The 19,209-nt window shown below is 44.7% G+C and overlaps 1 protein-coding gene across 1 annotated transcript in view; it reads right to left on the bottom strand.

Moving 5' to 3' along the window:
• Positions 1 to 19,209, bottom strand: part of dlc1 (DLC1 Rho GTPase activating protein) — a 79,121-nt gene that overhangs the window by 56,635 nt on the left and 3,277 nt on the right. Inside the window, exons 2-3 of the mRNA XM_076045279.1 lie at positions 14,833 to 14,967; positions 14,570 to 14,683 (exon numbers count right to left, since the gene is read on the bottom strand). Of these exons, the coding sequence (XP_075901394.1) occupies positions 14,570 to 14,683; positions 14,833 to 14,967 (249 nt within the window). The remainder of the gene's footprint in view (positions 1 to 14,569; positions 14,684 to 14,832; positions 14,968 to 19,209) is intronic.

Raw genomic sequence — 19,209 nt, 5'->3', positions numbered from 1 at the left:
GGAAGGGAACAGCAAATAGATTTAATAAGGTTTGATGCACTTTTGAAATGGCACAACTCTTTATATGAATGCTTTTCAGAAACCCCTGATGCAACCTATGCAGAGACAAAGAAGACAAACAGTGCACTCGTTTGGCTTTTAAATGTTTATGAGTGTTGCTGATTTTGCACAACCGTGTGATCAAAGGAGCATTAAAGTAACAAACGTGCAACTCCAGACCAATTCTATATGAGGGTGTCGTGCTACACACAGCGCTCACTGAGAAAAACTGTGAAACAAACCCTGTAATAACAAACCCAGAGCTGATAACTGACCCACTGGGGAGCTCAGAACAAGTATTCGGTCACATTTCTTATCTAAATAGGATCAATACAAAACACACAGTTTTAAGATGTTGCCTATGTTTGTCATTTTGTCCATGCAACTTCTTCTTTGGCCTGAACTGCATTTCACACGCAGTTTGCTGGTGTGTGTGTGTGTTTGTGTGTGTGTGTGTGTGTGTGTGTGTGTGTGTGTGTGTGTGTGTGTGTGTGTGGAGCAGAGGCCTTGTTGGAATGCAGAGGTCTTTCTTGCCTCTGACTTTTGACCTCAGGCTCCTTGGCTGACCTCCGCAGCCTGATCTGTTTTAATCTACGCCCCCCTCCTCAGTTCCGATAGGATGAGGCACATTCCCAATGCAACTTATCCAATCTGTCCACGCCATGGTGCCTGTGGCTGTAAACATCTATTTTCCCTCCCTATATTCCTATGAAGATAAACGCATCCTCCTCCATGTTTATTTTCTCCCCTCAGGCTTAATTAAAGTGATTTAGCGGAGTCCTGCTGCGACGCCTCTAAGAGCCTGTTTTCCCTTGGGCAGCCACTGACACCACATACTTTACAGGGTCTTGTTGTATTTTATTGGGGTAAATACACTGATTTGAGAAGGGCTCATGTTTTGAGAGATTTAAGTGAGATACCAGGTAGCAGTGAATCGGTCGAGCATGGCAGCAACTCTCAAAGCACAAAAGGCCATTTCAAGCTGTCAAATTAACACTGCCTCTTATGATGGAATTGATATTATAAAATATCACTGTGTTCTGCAGGGAATGCTCACAAAGAAATGAGTTGTTTTCCATTTGGCAGGAAAAAACACATGAGCATTTAAGCATCAGCAGAATACTGGAAGCATTTATGAGTTCTGCAGGATATGATAAGTTCAGTTTGGAAATCCCAGTTGAAGTATTATTTGGACGGTCAGATATTTACTTGATATTACCTGTAGGTCTTCACCTTTGATGCACTTCATGTACTACCCAAAGTCTTTCCGCTACATTATTACCGTTTGAACTGTGTGCACAGCAGTGCGAGGTCGGGGTGAATCACCAAAAGTGAAGGAGACGTGGCAACATGCCCGCTGCTGCCTCTGACAAATATCAGAGGCCTTCTTATATGTTCTGTTCTGACGCCGCAGGCACGACATGACACACGTGGTGGGGAAAGCGAACACAATGCCTGCTCTCTTATGGAAGGTTGTTTTTGCCAAGGTGTTGGTTGACTGCGGTTAGATAAGCGGGATGTGTGTTGTCTTGGCCCCAATCTGTCTCACCAAGAATCTCTGAAGGCGAGTCAACGAGCTGCCTATGTATACATACTTGATCTATGACTCAGCCTCTGATTTTACATCTGCTTGGATGCACCGACGCACAGTCAGGCTGTGCGAGATCTCCTTTCCGTCCAGGTGATCAAGAGCTGAGATTTATAGGTCCCATTTTCCATCTGCTTTTATACAGGATTGCAATATTTGCTGTATATTTAGCCCTCTGTTTACATCCTCCCGCTAAATATGTATCTTCCACATGTTTGGGAGAGGACTCAGACAAGGCGACCATAAGGTGGCCTGCTGGGGGAAAAATCTGCTGGTTGTCACTCCGCTAAGTGGGTGTTTGTGACATCACAGAGGGCTGATATTCAGAATTGCATGTTTTTGTGAGAACTTTCTTCTTTCTAAAAGCAAAAGAGCAAGAATTGACTTTTCAGTAGGGTGCGTTGTCAGACTAGAGACATATAGAATATTACGGTCAGACAACATTGGTACAGTGAATTTTGTTCAACATTGGCCTTTAAATCACAATGTGAACAGCACAAATCAAATGGCACAAGATCTCTGATGAGTCTCATCCTTCAACCACTGTCATATCTGCTTCTAAATGAGTTACAAACCTCATTTGTAGAAAAAGCCTCACTACTCGGCCCATGTGACTTTTCCATCACTCACTGACATTAATCATGATTGTGTTCTGTCAGGAATAGCAAACAAAACAAAAATATTGTGGCTAAGAATAGCTCTCGTCATCACGCTCCTCTGCACCAAAATAGCTCCACAAAGGGCCACGGTTGAATTTACGCTCTCCTGCTCTTCATTCTTCCGACACTCATCATTGCTTCGACATTTGTCTGCTTCTTCTGAGCAATGAGGTAAAAATTAGATTGTGTACTCTGTCGTCTGTGGCGCAAAGTCATCCTGTTTCTGTCTGCATGCTGCTGCTGCTGCTGCCTATTCCATCATGACATTGGTCACATCAGGGTCGAGACCACTTCACATTGGAGTTAATTTTTTAAAGAAAGCACAAACAGGTTACTCTAGAAAAAAGAAAAAGAAAAATTGGAACTTGGAATAAATGTGACTCCAGCACTCCCGCTCACTGTCTAATATTTGAGCTCAATGTGTGGGCGAAAAAACAACATTCAATCACTTCACGGCTCACGTGGTGGACACGGAGTGAGTAAAATCCCCCTCGCAGACAAATAGCGCTGCGATTTACTGCTGAATAATGACCTTAAATAGACAACGGGGAGAAAGCCCAGACAAAGACTCCTACTCAGCGCTGTCACTAAATCACCAGCACAAACAGAACAACAACAGAGAGGTGAAATAAGAGGTGGATTTATGCTCGCTGATGTTTCAGCTGCTGGGCCGGGGTAACATTAGCTCCACTATTTCGGTCAAAAGAGGGATCCTCGCTGCATTCCGCTGTGTGTAATAACACTGTCCCAAATATCTGTTTCACTCAAGATAGCAGCCACATAGTAACAAACTTTCAAACGCATCAGCCATGTACACACTGTTACACCAATCACAGATTTTTCCATTTGTTGGTTTTAACCTCTTTTACCTGTTTTTTTTTCTGCGTTTACTGAAGTTGTCAAATGTGATTTTGATGTCTTATTAACAAATGAACAAAAGATATACTGCCTGTATCTCCCAACATGTAGTTTGTCACTTCTCAAAAGCTGATAAAGATAAAGTGTAAATCATTTGGCATTGCTCAGTTTGACCTAAATTTCCAATTCAGACACTGGCGCTGGAGAAATGAACTCTTGGCTCAATGTGGCAAAACGGGGCAGGAATCAAACAGGTGGCAACGATGTCAAAAGCAACAAGAGACCAACGACGCCAACAACAACTCTCAGTTAGCAACACCGACACGTTAAACAACCTCGGCCGACCGACCGATTCTGCGTGGGAGGTCTGTGTGCGGCTTCTCCGACGTTTCGGCCCAGCAGCGTGCAACCTCCTCACTATTGTGTAAACAGCACACCACGGGTTCCTGTCAGTGACCCGCAAAGTCCCGCGCGGTCCCACTGTAAATCTCACCTTCGCCCAAACGCCGTGTTTTGCCTCATAATAGCAATTAAGCTCGGCTGAAACGAGTGTGACTGCGCAGAGCCTGACAAGAATGTGAATGAATGGGTACCACTAAGTACCAGTGTTTTCACAGCGCCGCCGCCGCCGCATAGTTCACCCTTGTTGCCCCAACCTCACCCAACCACCCGACCCCCTCCCACCCGACCCCCCGGCATGCCACTGCGCAGGTTGTCCCAGCGTGGGGTTGTCCAGGCCGTGTCAGGTGTCCACCAGGGAGCTGTAGAGGCTCAACAGCCCCACAAATGTCAGCTGCCTCATTTACCACCACTAATTTACTGGAAGCGGGATGTGTGAGGGCATGAGGTGGGGGAGCGAGGGAGGCGGGGTGTGTGAGTTTGGTGTGCGTTTGTTTTACAAATGTGTGCCGTGTGCAGCAGCGGCCGACCAGCACCGTTAATCGCTGCAGGTTTATTTTATCGTCGTTTCCAGCAGCTTAATAAAATAGGAGAAAGTGTTTAAAGAGCAGTTATGATTTTATGATTGCTGCCGTCCTGGTTGTTTATTGTTTAATGGAGCTGAGATGTGGTTGGGGGGAATCGTTTCATTAACCTGACTGGTTTATTTACTCATTTTAATTGTAGTATAGTTGGTATCAGAATAAAACGCTGATTTTCCTACTTTCAGCAGGGTTTTTTTTTCTAATGAACTGAATTTGTTTTTAGTAATAAGTTTGTGTGTTTTGTAACTCGATGGTAAAATTGTCATGTTATATCTTGTCATATGACTGTTGTTCAGTGTGTTTCATTTACCCGTCATTATAGATTTAAAAAAGATCAGCAGCCAAAGTCTAAATGACTAAAACAGCTAACAGCTAACTAAAACCGCTTAGCTAATAATAAGCACGTGAATAGCAAGTACACTTGTAAGGAGGAGGCCATATCTGTTCCACCGCTTTCCTACTGTAGCCCAGAAGCTTTTACAGCTGGCGTCAGAAAGATATGAGATCAGGTGGGACATCAGGAAACGGGGATTAACACAGCAGTGGGTTTTCCCAGACGGAATTTGCCAGTGAGAGAAAAATGTTTGCAGACTGACTCAGCCATGACTTACTGTCTGCAGCATGGGTCATTCAACCCATCTGCCAAACTACCATTAACCGTTTGATAAGTGAAGCCAACTTAACATCATCAGCATTTAAAAAAAAAAAAGTTAGGCGATCATTACATTGTCGTATGCTTTCTCACGACTGCGACTGAAACTTACAAACTGATCCTCTAACATTCGGTGACAAATCAAGTCAATTCCTGATTAATGGACCGCACATTTTCCAGTTTCCAGCGCTTCGGCAAACCGTTGGGCATGTGGCTCTTGCACAACAAATCTCAGCAATCCACCATGGCCTCCCTTCAGCCCTGCTGCCACCCTCTAACTCCTGACCACCACCACCACCACCCCTCTCACCCCCTGCACTGCAGCTGCACACTGTGTGTGTGTGTGTGTGTGTGTGTGTGTGTGTGTGTGTGTGTGTGACCACCCATGGTCTGTGCTGGCCAAGGATTAAGGGGCTCAGGCTAACCCAAACCTTTCCCCCACCACTTAACGCAAATGGCTAAATTGGTGCAGATGGCTTATGGTCAGGTAAGCTGGCGGCTCCAGCATTAGACGTATAAGGTAACTGTGATAGAGTGTGTGTGTGTGTGTGTGTGTGTGTGTGTGTGTGTGTGTGTGTGTGTGTGTCCAGTCTGTCCGGACCCTTTGAGATCTTATCTGCTGCTCATTGCTGCGTTTCACTGGCATGACTGCGCTCTCGCTGCCCTGCACTTATACAAGAATTTATTCTCCACGCACTGCCGACCCCCGAGCGCACATGTGCCGGCAAACGTGGGAAACAATTTCAATTTTAGCCCTGGCTCTCCCAAACCAACCCCTCCTCCGCTCCCTCACCACACGCCTACACCCCCCTCATGACTCTTTTTTCTTTCCACGTTCTAATCGTTCCCACATGGAACAGTTGAAGTGTTTCGTCAGGAAGCGATGCGACGACTCGGCGTAATGGGGCATCGCAACATTTCCTGCAGAAGGACGGACGCGAGTGTCCAGATTCGAGTGCGGTTTGAAAAGAAAACAAGCGCAGACGACTGCCGGCAGGGTCCGGCGTGGCGCCGAAAGGGAAAGTGAAATCTGCTCTGCAAGCCGTGAGCTGCATGAGTAGGTTGATGTTATGGTTGTACCTGCTCAGTGTGCCACTCAAGTGCACACGCTCAATGTCCACAATCAGCACCAGCTGAGGCCTCATTCTGCCACTCAACCCCTTAAATGGTGAAATGTGTTCTCAATGGAGCGACGCTGACTGAAAGAGAGTAGGATATGAACAGACACGCACACCCGCACTGCTGTTTGTGAAAAGAAAAAAAGAAAAAAAAGCCAAAGCATGGCTTCTGCTGTCACACAGCCTGTGGTGGGATATTGAGTTGAACCCCTGGAGCATAAACTGTAAAAATTTGACTGACCCTCTGAGCCCATTAGTGACCGAAACAATAAATGTCTTTTGAACTGAAAATAACCAAAGCTCCCCTCGTTCCATCATCATAGCAGGTGTCGTCTGATGGATGGAGAAAAGGTCGCAGATACATTTGTCCCCCCATTATCTTATCACAATAGCTGAGAAAACGCAAGAGGAGGGGGAAAAAAGTGTCACCCGTTCCTGCTCTGAAGCAGGTTGAGTGTGTGGTTTACGGAGCAGTGAGTTAATAAGGATAAGCCCTCTGAGACCAACTGCACCAACAATGCTAGTCTGTGGATTAGGCGCTGAATTTTTGAGAGTGAGCAGAGAGTGGGCTGGCAACACGGAGGGATTAGACTCTCCTCTGCAGAAGTCTGCTTTTGGCTCGCAGCAGTCCTGTGGCAGACACACGGCTTACTGACTTAGCACAGGGCTTTGCTGGCTCACTGTTTTTTAACTGTCTTGTTAGGTCACTGTCTTATTAACTAAAAATAATGGAAATGCTCCCAAAGTCTCTTTAAGGGGGCAACGCTTTCTTCCAATAAGGCATCAACACAATTGCACAAAAATACATCAATGAATGAATGTGATTTTTTTAATGCCTGGGGATATAAAGCAGACAAACAATTTTGGATGACTTTGGGGCTCCTCCCCATACATAGTGTATTAAGCGTACATATTAAATCAAGGTGTCCTCTGGGGCAACTGCGTGCGGCCTTGTTTGTTCCCCAGACTGTGAGACTTATGGCCGCCCATTGTGGGTGCGGCTGCGTCTTCCAGTCGTCGCCAAGACAGTGTGAACAAGCGTCATCGCAGCTCTTATCTGATGCCGTTTTACTGTCTGAAACATCATAAATTTTTCCTCAGTGTTGTTGACTCACTGTTGGTCTCCAACATGGGCCAATTCGCACTTGCTATGAAAAAATAATAAAATATATAATTGTGTGCCAATGTGAAAATGAAAGTCAGGCCAGCAGCACCACATGTGACAGAAATGAAAGAATAATCAAAAACAATTCTCTATAATTGAATATTAAACACTAGTCATAATATACCACTGCAAATGACAGAACTTGATTTACCAGTATTTCATATCAATAATATGTGGCTTCTGGGTGAACTCCACTTTCAAGGAAAGTTCTTAAGAATAACAGTCGCTTATGATGTCACAAAGGGTACTGATACCTCTTCCCGGCTGCTGTCAAAAACCCCAGTAAGGTGGCCACCTTGTTTTTGCCCCCATACCTTTTAGCAGGAAGCTATTAGTGTTTTTTGGAGGGGACTGCAAACAGAGGGCTAAACATATATTAAGTATTTCACATTATTACACATTACAAGGCTGCTTTACTGGAAATGAAGATGAACAGGTCTATTTGAAAAAAAATCGCATATCACAAACATGAAATACTTTACTGAGATTCATTTTTTTTGCAGTGACGTGAATATTAACGTGAAGACAAATGATCCTTCCTGTGCCGCTGTGTTTTTACGGGCAGCTTTCTGCAACAGTCGTCGCACCAAATCAACAGGCAAAAACTACATTTCCTTTCCGGCAAAGACTTTAGAGAAGTTCCCCTCACACACGCAGCTCCAAACACGAGTCTTTTCTTCCCTCTTTCCTTTTTTTTCCAAAACACAGCCGGGTTGTGTGCGTCTCCTTCTCACAGCAGAACAGAGGAGTGACCCTGGGGACACCATACAGAGTCGCTAGCGTGTCCGCGGCCGGAGCCTCCGATGGAACATCTTATCAGCGTTATCAGTGAAACGGCACTTGGATTTCACGGCCCACTGACTCATTACGGCTCACTACAGCGCTGCAGTCAAACATGTGAGCGGAATGTAGGTAAACATAAAGTTCACGCCGATGACAAGAGACCAAGGACGGCTTTGGGATGGAGGGGGAGGAGGTGCGCGTGGAGGAGGGGGGATGGTCGGGGAGAACATGGGGGGGTGGGGGGGGGGGGGTGGAGAAAAAAGCGCAGTGAAAGTGGGAAGTGTTTTATCTGAGTGCGACATGAGCGAGGTGCGGTTTGGACAGAGGATGTTTGGGGACTGCGAGGTTGCCAAATGGGAAGGCACAGGAAGGACAGAGCGGAGATCTGCCGCTGACCTTAGCACGCAAACCGCGGCGCTCCCATTGTCCGCCAGGCCGCAGGCAGATAAAGAGCTCTGCGCGTACACCAAGTGACAGGCAGTAAAGTCACCCTGTTCCCCTCGATCGCACTTAAAAATAACTCCCGATCAATCACAAAGCTCTCAAATCTCTTGACAACAGACGGAACGGCTACTTTTGGAACTCGCTTTCAGGTAGAGTTCAACAAGCACGATTGAGCTGGTTTCCCAGCTTGAGTTACTGTTTTCCAAACCAGTGGGGCGACTGCTCTTCCTCCGCCAGCTGGAACCTGGTACTGGTGGTAGGACTGGTGCTGGTTAGAGTGCCGCTCAAGCTGCATGTTTCTGTCAAACTGACTGTGGGAGCGGTAACCGAATCTGGGCCACATCTGTTTTTTAATGTCCCAAACTGAACGGACAAATTTGAGCTGCGCTCGTGTCGCAAAAGAGTCGTTACAGTTGTCACATGTTGCGCAGAGTGGTTGGACTCCTCTATGTTGGTTCTTTATATGGGGCAGATGGATGTTTAAACTGGAAGAGAACAGAAAAGTTCCAGCAGAAATGGCCACTCTTTGTTCAATCTGTGTGCGGGCGCTGGAGCTTCTTTCATTCCGCACGGCTAAAAGTGAAAGAAAGAGGCAACAATAATCTCTCCTTTCGTGAATTAGCAGTCTCTGCGGTAAAAGAAGCGGTAAATATTCTAAAAAGGGACATAAAAAACAACAAATGGCTGCAAACTCTTTCTATGGTGTTTATTACTTCCCTTGAGCCCACTTGTAACAAGCAAAATGTTTTGTTTTTTGTGAAACCATTCAAGTTGTCAAGTTGTGTTCATCAGTCAGGATCAGTCTTCACTCTGTGGCCAGCGCTGCCTCACAGTTAGCCAATAAAAGGCCAAATTGCCACTGTAAACCCAACAGTAATTGAAAGCTCAATTATTATGGCAAGCGCTACTAAAACCAGTACAACCCAAACCATGAGCCTCCGACAGAACTGCATGACTCTGGCTCTATATGACTCACCCTCTGTAACATTACATTTTGAATGCATTTTAGAGGTCGTCTTACAGGACGGTGAAGTTCAATGAGAGGGTGTAACCTGGCCCAACTGCAGCCCAACACAGTCTCTTTAATCATTGACTCTAATTGAAGAGGATAAATGTTTTGTATTATATGTAATGACATAAATCAGGCAGCTCTTTATTGTATATGGCTGTAGGTATTTTTCATTCCACGTGTATACTTACTGCTTGCTCTGCCTGCTCCTTACTGCTTGCTCTTATCCTCCTTCTTAGTCCTGCTGCTGTAAATTTAAATGCAAATCTCCCTACTGTGGGACACATGAGGGAAAATTTGGGAAAATCTTGGCTTAGCTAAACTTCAAGATTTAGATGCAGTAAAGAAAATATTCAAATAACAGTCACTGCATCTTCTGGGTTTTCCTCAGATGTCTGAAAATGAACCGTAATGGATGAAGTAATACTTCACAGCGATGTGACAAAACTTTACACCTATGGGAAGGTGCATATTTGTCATGCACCTACCAAGAAAATAAATCTTGACTGTCAAGATAAAACAAAGAAAAAAAATATTTTTATTTCCGATCACCGTCTCTCTTTGTTGAGATGTATTTATGTCCAAGAAATCAATATTTCTGTTTCCTTACATTCCTCTCTAATGTCGCAGCGTTTTGTTGACCCCTTTCCTTGTCGAACAGCCTGAAAACCCCCCAAAAGCAGATGACAGAACGCATGTTTGGGGCGCTGCAGCCATGGCGACAGAACACAAATCCAAACAATGGGTCAAAGGTTGCTGCATTCAGGAATGTTCAGTGAAGACTGAGAGGATACAGACTGGTATGGGGCAGCGCCATACCGGTCACCACATATATGAAATGTAAAACACTCCCGTGCTAAATTTAACAGGCTCCGACGGTGTGCGGACGCTTGCTTCTCCGTGGAATTCCGAGTGCGTCTTGCTGGTGGGAACGCTCAGAGACCAGGGTGACTAATATGTTGTTTCCGACTGTAACATTGAGAGGAAGGTGGTCAGGGGTCGACGGCCTCCACCCGCCTCTCTGGCTTGGCACATCCTCTGCAGCCACAGAGCTCTAAAAATAGAGTCACGTAGCAGATATCTCCCTCGGCACGCATAACTTCAATAGTCATTTCAATTTCCCCCGATACAGACTGGAGACGGCTAATTACCAAACAGCTAATGTTCATTACATTGATAGAAAATCCATTTGAAATAATATGAAACAAAATCACCTCTGGATACTTAGGAAGTGAACTGCTTACAGCATAAAATCTCATAAAGAAACACAAAGAAACGTTTTTATCGTCGATCAATATTTTTTTTTATACAAATATATATAAATATATACTGTATATGTATATATATATATATATAAATATATATATATAAATTTTAATTAATAAAGCACCTTTCATCATAAAATCTCTATAGTGAGTGCTACAGATAAAAACAAAATAAAGAAAAGAACACAATAAGAACTTAGTCATCACTCAGAGATGGAGAATAAGCGAACAAAGAAACACCAGCGTACTCGGGACTCGGAGCAGCAGGCTACAGCAGATCCCTTTTACCATCACTGACTGGACTTCAAAGACAAATCATACAAGAAAATAGTGAGGACTAAAAATGAAATACGCCCGCAGGCTAACTGTTGTAAACGTTGCAACAAACCAAACAGAAACCACCTGCTCCAGCTGAACCGTGTTGGCCAAATAACTTTGCACGACACCTGCCGCGCTGTGCACGTAATTAAAACCTGCCAACAAAAACATGCAGGGGCAAAGAATAGCGTTTCCACCCTGTAAAACAAAAAAAAAACACCTGCTGTGCCCTGCGCTCGATGCAAGAATAACAGCCACCTGCTGAATGCTAACAATAGTCAAAACTGCTGTAGTTTGAACCCGATGCCTTCCTTCGCTGCAAACAGAGTCATGGTCCTCGTCGTCAGCTCGTACACAAACGCCAACGCCACTTCACGTTTATCGCCGTAGCGTTCTCCGTCTGGAGCCGCACAAGTGGTTGATTGCGCAACGACTCCAGAGTCTCTGGGCCGGAGGTCCCAGGAGGAGTAAAGGCACTGTCAAGTTTGTGGTACCAGTTTGTTTGTTTTTTTTCCAGTCAAGAGTGAAGCCACATCTGAACTACGTCGTTCTTTGAGCCCTGTTTCAGAACAGAGGAGAGCTGAGGAAAGATGTTTTTAAAATTGCACAAGATCAAACAAGTCAAATTAAATCTGAGGTGTGGAAGCATTTGGGTCAGGAATTAAGAAAGGTGAAGAGGTGATAGACAAGATGATGAACATGACGTAGATATTGCAGAAATGAAACTGAAACACCTATTCTTGCATGTGCAATTAGTCATTTTGCCTCCATCATCCCTCCGTCATCTAAACCTGCTTTCTCCTGCACTCAGGGTCGTGGGGTTTTCTAGAGTCTGTCCCAGCTGTCATTGGGAGAAGGAGGGGTTTGACCCTGGACAAGTCTCCAGTTTATCGCAGGGCCACATAGAAAGACAAACAACCATTCGCACTCCCACTCACTCCTACAGACAATTCAGAAGTTCCCAATTGGCCTCACATGCATGTTTTTGGACAGTGGGAGAAAGTGGGAGAACCTGGATAGAACCCACGCAGACACAGGGAGAACATGCACACTATACACAGAAAGGCCCCAGGCCTGGGAATTAAACACAATGTCTTCTTGCTTGCTATTTGTCCTTTTTTTTTTCCAACAAAAAACATCTTTCTGTCTGAGTCACCTCCTTGCGATGCTCGCCACCTGTTCTAAAATCACCTACATCCCGAGTCGGACCTTCCCCCAGGGGTACAACGGCCAGAGAGTCAATAATGTGTGAAATATCACAGAGGTATTTTGGCCCAAGGAAACCAGGAGAGCATTGAACTACAGACTAAGCCTAAAGAGGCTTTGACGGACGACCGGTGAAGGCCTGTGGGTGTCTGACTGCCGTAAGTTACAGCTTTGAACCTGACTGACCCTTTGCAAGCCTCAGCAGCTCTTTTGTACGTTATCATTTGTGTTGTAAAGGCTTCAGTACAAATCATTGCAGGTGATGTGTGTGATTCCTTTTTAGCTGAATACTGTCAGGACACGTTCAAGGCAACATATGCAAGTCCATGGTCTCCAAGTGGACATATTTTGACCTCTGACCCCTGACGTCAACAGGGCATTTTCCTCTATACAACACTCACTGGATATTTGCACTTACTGTACATAGCAGCCTGTCTACCACCAACTACCATGTCCACTATATTCAAAGTCTTCTTCCTCATTCTGATGCTCACTTTGAACTCCAGCAACTCATCTTCACCATGTCTCACATGCCTATTGCAGACTCATCAGCTATTGTGCTAAAGAGCAATCAGCCACCGGGCAGATTAAGGCCATTTGTGGGCACATTGTTAACATTTTTCTTGAGTCATCCCAAAGAAATCCTGTTAAATTTCCTTATTTGTCCTCTTTCTGTGTCTATGTCAGTACTTCCTGTTTTATTTTCAATTGTCTGATTTTTTTTTAAAGTTTCCCTTCATCTTGTCCCTTGTGCCAGAAACGAGGGCTGGTATCAGCTCCATCCCAAGTTTGTTTTGCAATATCGTGAAGTTATCCTTTTTTTATGTTTTCTACTTCTGATTCTATCGTTATTTTATTGTCCGCAGTATTGTACTTTTCCTCCATGCAAGTGATTTTTCTTGTTAAACCTTTTTCTACCGTAAGAGTGACTATTATGTGTAATTTGTTCTTAAAGTTAGTAGAACTTTGATTTCAGGTCCAATCCCAGTCGTGACAAAGTGTCTTAATGTGTCTATTTAGAGAACAGTGCAAAGGAAATGAAGGCAACTCAGTGAAACAAAACACGTCTGTCGGGCTCTAAAATTTTCACCAGTTGAACAAGTTCAATCGTCCTGAGCTTGTTTTGCGAAAGCGCAGCTGCGATGTCTGTTCAGGTTGAGGGCGTCAAACATTAACTCTGCGTCTGCCTCACATCTGCCCCGTGTTTACATAATTCGGAGGGCTTGTATTGTCTGACTAAAAAGATTAAGTGGGCGTCACAACACTTAAGCTCTGAAAGGACTCAATGGTATCCTGCTACTGTTTACCGCTGAGGATCCCCTTTATGAGCTCCTCATCTCTTTGGCCCCGATCAATCACCCAGCGGGAGCCTTCACTGTAAAGAACGGCCTATTAGGCGCAGTGAAAGGTCTGTTTACTCAAAATAAGCCAGTTGCCTTGAGTTTGCCACGTGAGCACTGGCCACTGGGAGCGAAATGAACTACGGCTTGCCGCAAGGCCGAGCAACGCGAAAAAAGGATGAGAAAGGTTCGGCTGATAACACCAGATTTATATTTCCGCATAATTATGCAATGCAACAGGTTGCAGGCTTTTGCTCCCGCTCACAAGAAAAGGAATCTCGGGCATTCAGGTCAATCTTATGATTCACTGCAACATCCTGAGACAAGAACTTTTGAAAGGTTTGAGTCTTTTCTCAAGATCTCTATTCAACCAGTCACTTGAAAATACTGTGTGCTGGAGTGCCCACGCTGCCGCCTCCCATCCTGCTCCGCCTCAACCTTGCTCTTGAGGCAAACGTGAAGGCAAAGCTGACAAAATCATTAAGTGAGCAAGCGAGGGGGGGTCTAGAGGAAGCATGTCTCACTTGAAGCGTGGCCCCTCCTCCATTCCCCCCGCCACCATCCTTTGCCCTGGCTTTTCACCCCCGCTGACCCCCTCTTGTGACCCTTTTGTTGGGGAGAAGTGGTCTAGATCTTTGGAACCAGCTAATTATAGAGCTTTAACGTCTGCTTTGCTAAACCCTAAGTGCTGGAGGACATTCCAGCAATTGACAGATTTGTGCTTTTGTGAGTGTGTCCGTATTTGCTGTTTTATTTTCATTGAAATGTGGGCGCAGCAGAGTAAATGTTTGTTTCATAGATGTCACAAAGCAGCTCTGCCAAGGGGGAAAAGCCAATTAATTAAAAATGCTTAAAATACAGAGTGTGATTGTCTCGCCAACAACTATGCACAATGATAATCTCAAGAGCTCAAAAGCAAATTTCTTGTGGTGACTTTTTCTTGCAAAGTTGCATAGACTCATGACTGTGTTCTTCGTTAAAGACAAAACCATTTCAATACCTTTGCTAGAGAATGAAGGGGAATACAGGTAAAAACTTCATGCTGAGCCAATACAGTGGAAGAACGTTGCCATCATGACTATATCATATCTTAGATGTATTTGTTTTGATGATGTGTTTAAATGAAGAAGATCTTGACTCACCGAACTTTTCGGCTTTGCTCCGGAGGCTGCTGGAGCTCCTGAGGTGAGCGGAGAAGAAACGTGTTGATTTAAAGGATGTTGCGATGCCCCTTGCAATGAACCTGAATCAAAGTCCTGCACAATGAAAAGAAGAGTATATTGTTGGATTTGGTTTTCTTGTCTAACTTTTCTTGTATAAACAGCGAAAAACAGTGAAAGAATTTGTTTACAGCAACTATAAACACAAAGCTTTTTGTTGCGCTGGGCAGCGGCGGAGTGTGTACCAGAAGCTGCCGCCGCTGCAGGGTCGGCGTGCTGTCCTTGGAGGAGGTGGCGCTGAGTGCGTTCTCGATCTCCTGGTCCAACTGGTCCAGCTTCATCAAGAGCAACACCATGGAATCCAAACGGACGTGCTCACGCTGAATGGGACAAGCCAGAGAAAGACACATTACCACTGCATTCATTCATTCATTCATCTTCTATACCCGCTTATTCCTATTCAGGGTCACAGGGGTCTGCTTGAGGCTATCCCAGCTGTCTTAGGGCGAAGGCAGGGTGACACTCTGGACAAGTCGCCACCTCATCTCAGGGCCCATTACCACTGCATGATGGGAAAAAAAGTTTTTGAACGGACGAAAATTAAAATATGACAATGTGACAATGACATTGACACCTTTTTTGTCCCATATTTCACCAGTTTTTGTCATCCTGCACCCCAGTACACCAGACTTGCATGAAAAATCTGCAAATTTAGCCCTTTGTTTACAGCCTGCTGCTAAAACTGGTAGTTTGTTCTGCACTCCACAAATAGGCAGCCCCAAGCTAGTGTCTGAGGGTGAACTGGTCACTGTGTGACATCACAAAGGGTTTAGGTTCACAGTTTCAGAAAAGTGGAGATTGCAAAACAAGTCAGGAAATGGCATTTCCCATTTCTAGGAGGTTCGTTGAGAGACTAGAGAGATATGTTTGCTGTCATCAAACACTGGTTTAGCGAATTTATTGTTGAATGTTCTCAGCAATTACGACTCACTCAGATGCTCTTGAGCTGAATGCTGTAAACCACAACTATAACTGACAAGAAGGCAGCCCGGTATGTATAAACACTAATTAATTTTAATCCACAACAACATTTGTAGGCTAACACAAAAAAAAAGTCACACTCGTTTTGTTTTCTCCTTACACCCATCTAAACTTTGACTCGCCCTTCCGAGAGTTGTATTTTGTTTTGTTTTGTTTTTTGTTAATTTCATTTAATTTTTGCTCCTCTCTGGCTGCAGCTGCTGATGGTTTTCAATCCCACAACACTCAAACATTCTTTTCTGCTTTTTGTTCTCCCTTTCCTCGAACCACATCTACTAGCTAACTTTCAGATAAAACTCCAGTATGCGTTAATTATATGCCTCCGATGTTAACCTATCGGAGCAGTCGCGTTTGTGAGGCCAGTCCAACACTGACCTCGGGTGGTTTGCTTCGGTAGCACAAGCCGAATCCTCCCTGATAGTCTCCACCAAGAGCTCAGGCCTCACTTGTTTCCACTACAGTATATTCTGCTTTGTTTACTGCAATGTAAACCCTTGTCTGAGGTTATATATATATATGTATATATATATATATATTTATAAAAACCCTCATAAAATCCCTCCTTAACAAAGCATTGTTTTCATGTCCGTGCAGCGCTTTGTTTAGTTCTGGCTATGGGTGTGGCTCCGTCTCTGCTGAGAAGATCACCAAGAAATTACATCACAGGGCTGTTAGATTAGTTCCATACAAACCTCGTTACCGTCTTCGCAAATAGACGCGGTCCAACGGTTTTTATGAGGGTGAGCTCACTGGATCAGCGCCACGATGATTGCAGGTTTTGGGATGAGGTACACAGACATGTAAACACGTTCGAGATAATCCCTGTTTTTAGGGCTCTGTCTGTTCTCAGGTGTGTTAGATTAGATAGAAATGTTTTGGGGCCGCGCCAGATATTGTAAGTGCTTTAAAAAACTGGTCTTCTGCGCGGAGGCTAACGGGTCAGCTTACAATGGATGTGTTGTGGCGATCAGATTCATATGATCTGCCCTGTGACAAATTCATGTATGTGTGAAGTAAATAAGCTCATACATCAGGGATAGAATCTGCTTCTGGGTGAGCGGTCTGCGGCTCCAGCCTTGTGCCTCACTCGCTCCGCTCCCTAATAACATCGTGCCGCTTGCAGTGACATCTATTTTCCAGCCAGCGGCCCATTAGCCTGTCCATTACAATTCCAGTTGGGTTCTCTGAGGGCATGAATGGGCATTCAGCGCCATGTGCCTCATGAAAATGTGCCTTGCGTTAGCTGTTTTTCAAATGCAAACTCTTGCGCAGTCACTGCAAACGTCTTCTAGCATTGGCCTGGTCACATAAGAACCTCCTCAGAAATACTCAGAAATAAGAAATGGATTGTCTTTTGCTTTCTTTTCTTATCATTTGCTAAGTAAAGAAAGTAAATAACTTTTTGTACCATGCATAATTAAATACTAAGGGCATTAATACCTCACTAATACCGCTCCCAGGTTAGTGAAAACACCTTTTAGCCTGGTAGGCCAGTTTGCAGCCACCTTGTTTTTGCCCCATTGGAAACTTGTAGATGGTACAACAACCCATCAGTTTCAACGGGGAGCTACAACTGAGCAGTTCTGCAGGAGGCTGCAAACAGCGGGCTAAGTGTGTGTGTGTGTGTGTGTGTGTGTGTGTGTGTGTGTGTGTGTGTGTGTGTGCTGCACTGGTGTTCACAGCACAATGGAAAATAGAAATCTGCAAACAGACAGACTCCATGGCCTTTTTAGGTGAGGGACATGTTACAAGTGAATAAAGGAGGTATGGAAAAAATCTGTTCATTTTTGTTTTTGTTTGTTTGTTTTTGCAGAACTTTGATTTCACGTCCAACATCAGCAACATGACAGACATATGCGTTTCAGGATAATAAGGGAGGGCTATTGTCAGTGCACAGGTTCCCAGCCACTCTAAATAGCCTCTACCATTCAAGATTGGTTTCAGCAATGTTTTCAGAAATCATTTCTTATGTTTGCCCGTCAGAGAGTGTGTAATAAAACATGCAGTCCTGTAAAATCAGCCCTTTATAAACTCACCAGTAAATGTCCCAAATTGGCTTGAAATTCATTGGGTATAATATTGGATTCTCGACAATGCATTCAAATTGCCGTGTTTACACATCTCTGGATTGAATTAACAAATTGCGTGGTGACAGACTCAAAGGAAGGCAAATGACAGTCTTGACACATCTCTGACTCCCAACATGCGTCATCACTTCTCTCTGATTTCTTCGGGCCCATTGGACACGATGTTTGCACAGAGCCTCACACTGCCCGGGCTTAGCACGAGTTAGCTGGCTGGAGCGACTCTCTGTCAAAATATTATGGACATTTCTGCTTGTGCGCGCAGCCGCTTCCGATAAGAGTGTTCACCAGGGTTCGTCTGAAAGACGCTATTGATGCATTCACTGGCATTCCAAAGCTTGTGGCATGTCAGTTTTTTTTCTCCTCCTTGGCAAAGTACGACAACGACGCATTGTATGGCGGGGAAAACAACGACATCTTTACGAGGCTGAATGAACAAAAGCTTGCGGCACAGAACGTTGAAGGCAGCCACAGAACGGCGGCGCGAAGGCAAAGACTTCGACGGGGCTCTCTGGTGGTTTCGGCCGCTCTCAGAAGCTTTCTTTGCTCTTGCTCTCATCTTTTTGAGGTTTCTCTTACATTCCTCCGCACTTCCTGTCCTTTGAGATGAGACTCAGTTCCCACACTGTTCAAAATGTCAGAGCCCTCCTCCTCCCGCTGCTGCTCCTCGAGACCTGTCGGTTTTAAGCGTTTCTTTCTCAGCTGTGTATACAACCGCATCCGAATGTTGCGCAGAGACTTTTTGTTTTGGAAGCGTCTCATTCATAAAGTCACTGAAAGGACAAATATCTGACCTTTTACTGCATTTTTGTTTTTTTTAAAAAGCACAAGGCTGATTTTGCCAAGACGTCTGTTGCCAAATAAACAGCAGTTTAGCCAGCATGGCCCCGGGGTCAGAGCAAAATCTTGTTGCTAAAACAAATAAACACAGTCACAAAAGCAATACCAATATCAAGTTAGTCCATTATGCAAGCCAGATGTGATCCATTTAGCAGAGACAACGCGGTTCACTCGGGACAGAACCCTCAATTAGTCCAGTATCTTCTGGGGGAGATAACAGCATCATCTATCTGATTCACAAGTATCTTTCTTCCCTTTACACTAAATATAAAAAAACAATGTTGCTACATTCTGCCCACATGGAGCATTTATTCTTAGCGACCTGGCTTTTCTTGGCGATGCAAAAACACTCCCGTGGGGAAAAGCCCTGTGGTGAGGTCAGGGAGGAGGCCAGCTGTCACCATATGGTGCAGGCATCGCCTTTAAATTCTTCCGCTTTTATGGCTGGATTCATCTCTTCAGGCTTTCAGGTGGCCGTTTGGTCCGATTCAGCGTGCTGGAGTGATTCAAGAAAAACAAAAAAAATCAGAAGCGCAGCCAGTGGCAGTTGTTTCCCATGCAGTCACTAGTTGGCGGATGACAGGGTGACATCACCGCTTGTCATGACGAAGAGCCGCACTCGCTGCAAACGTGGACTTTTGTGTTGAAACAATAACA

Source organism: Nelusetta ayraudi, unplaced genomic scaffold (assembly GCF_046127955.1).
Source record: "Nelusetta ayraudi isolate G7.1 ecotype Tasmania unplaced genomic scaffold, CSIRO-AGI_Nayr_v1 ptg000004l, whole genome shotgun sequence".
Taxonomy (NCBI): domain Eukaryota; kingdom Metazoa; phylum Chordata; class Actinopteri; order Tetraodontiformes; family Monacanthidae; genus Nelusetta; species Nelusetta ayraudi.
This window is presented reverse-complemented; position numbering and strand designations above follow the sequence as displayed.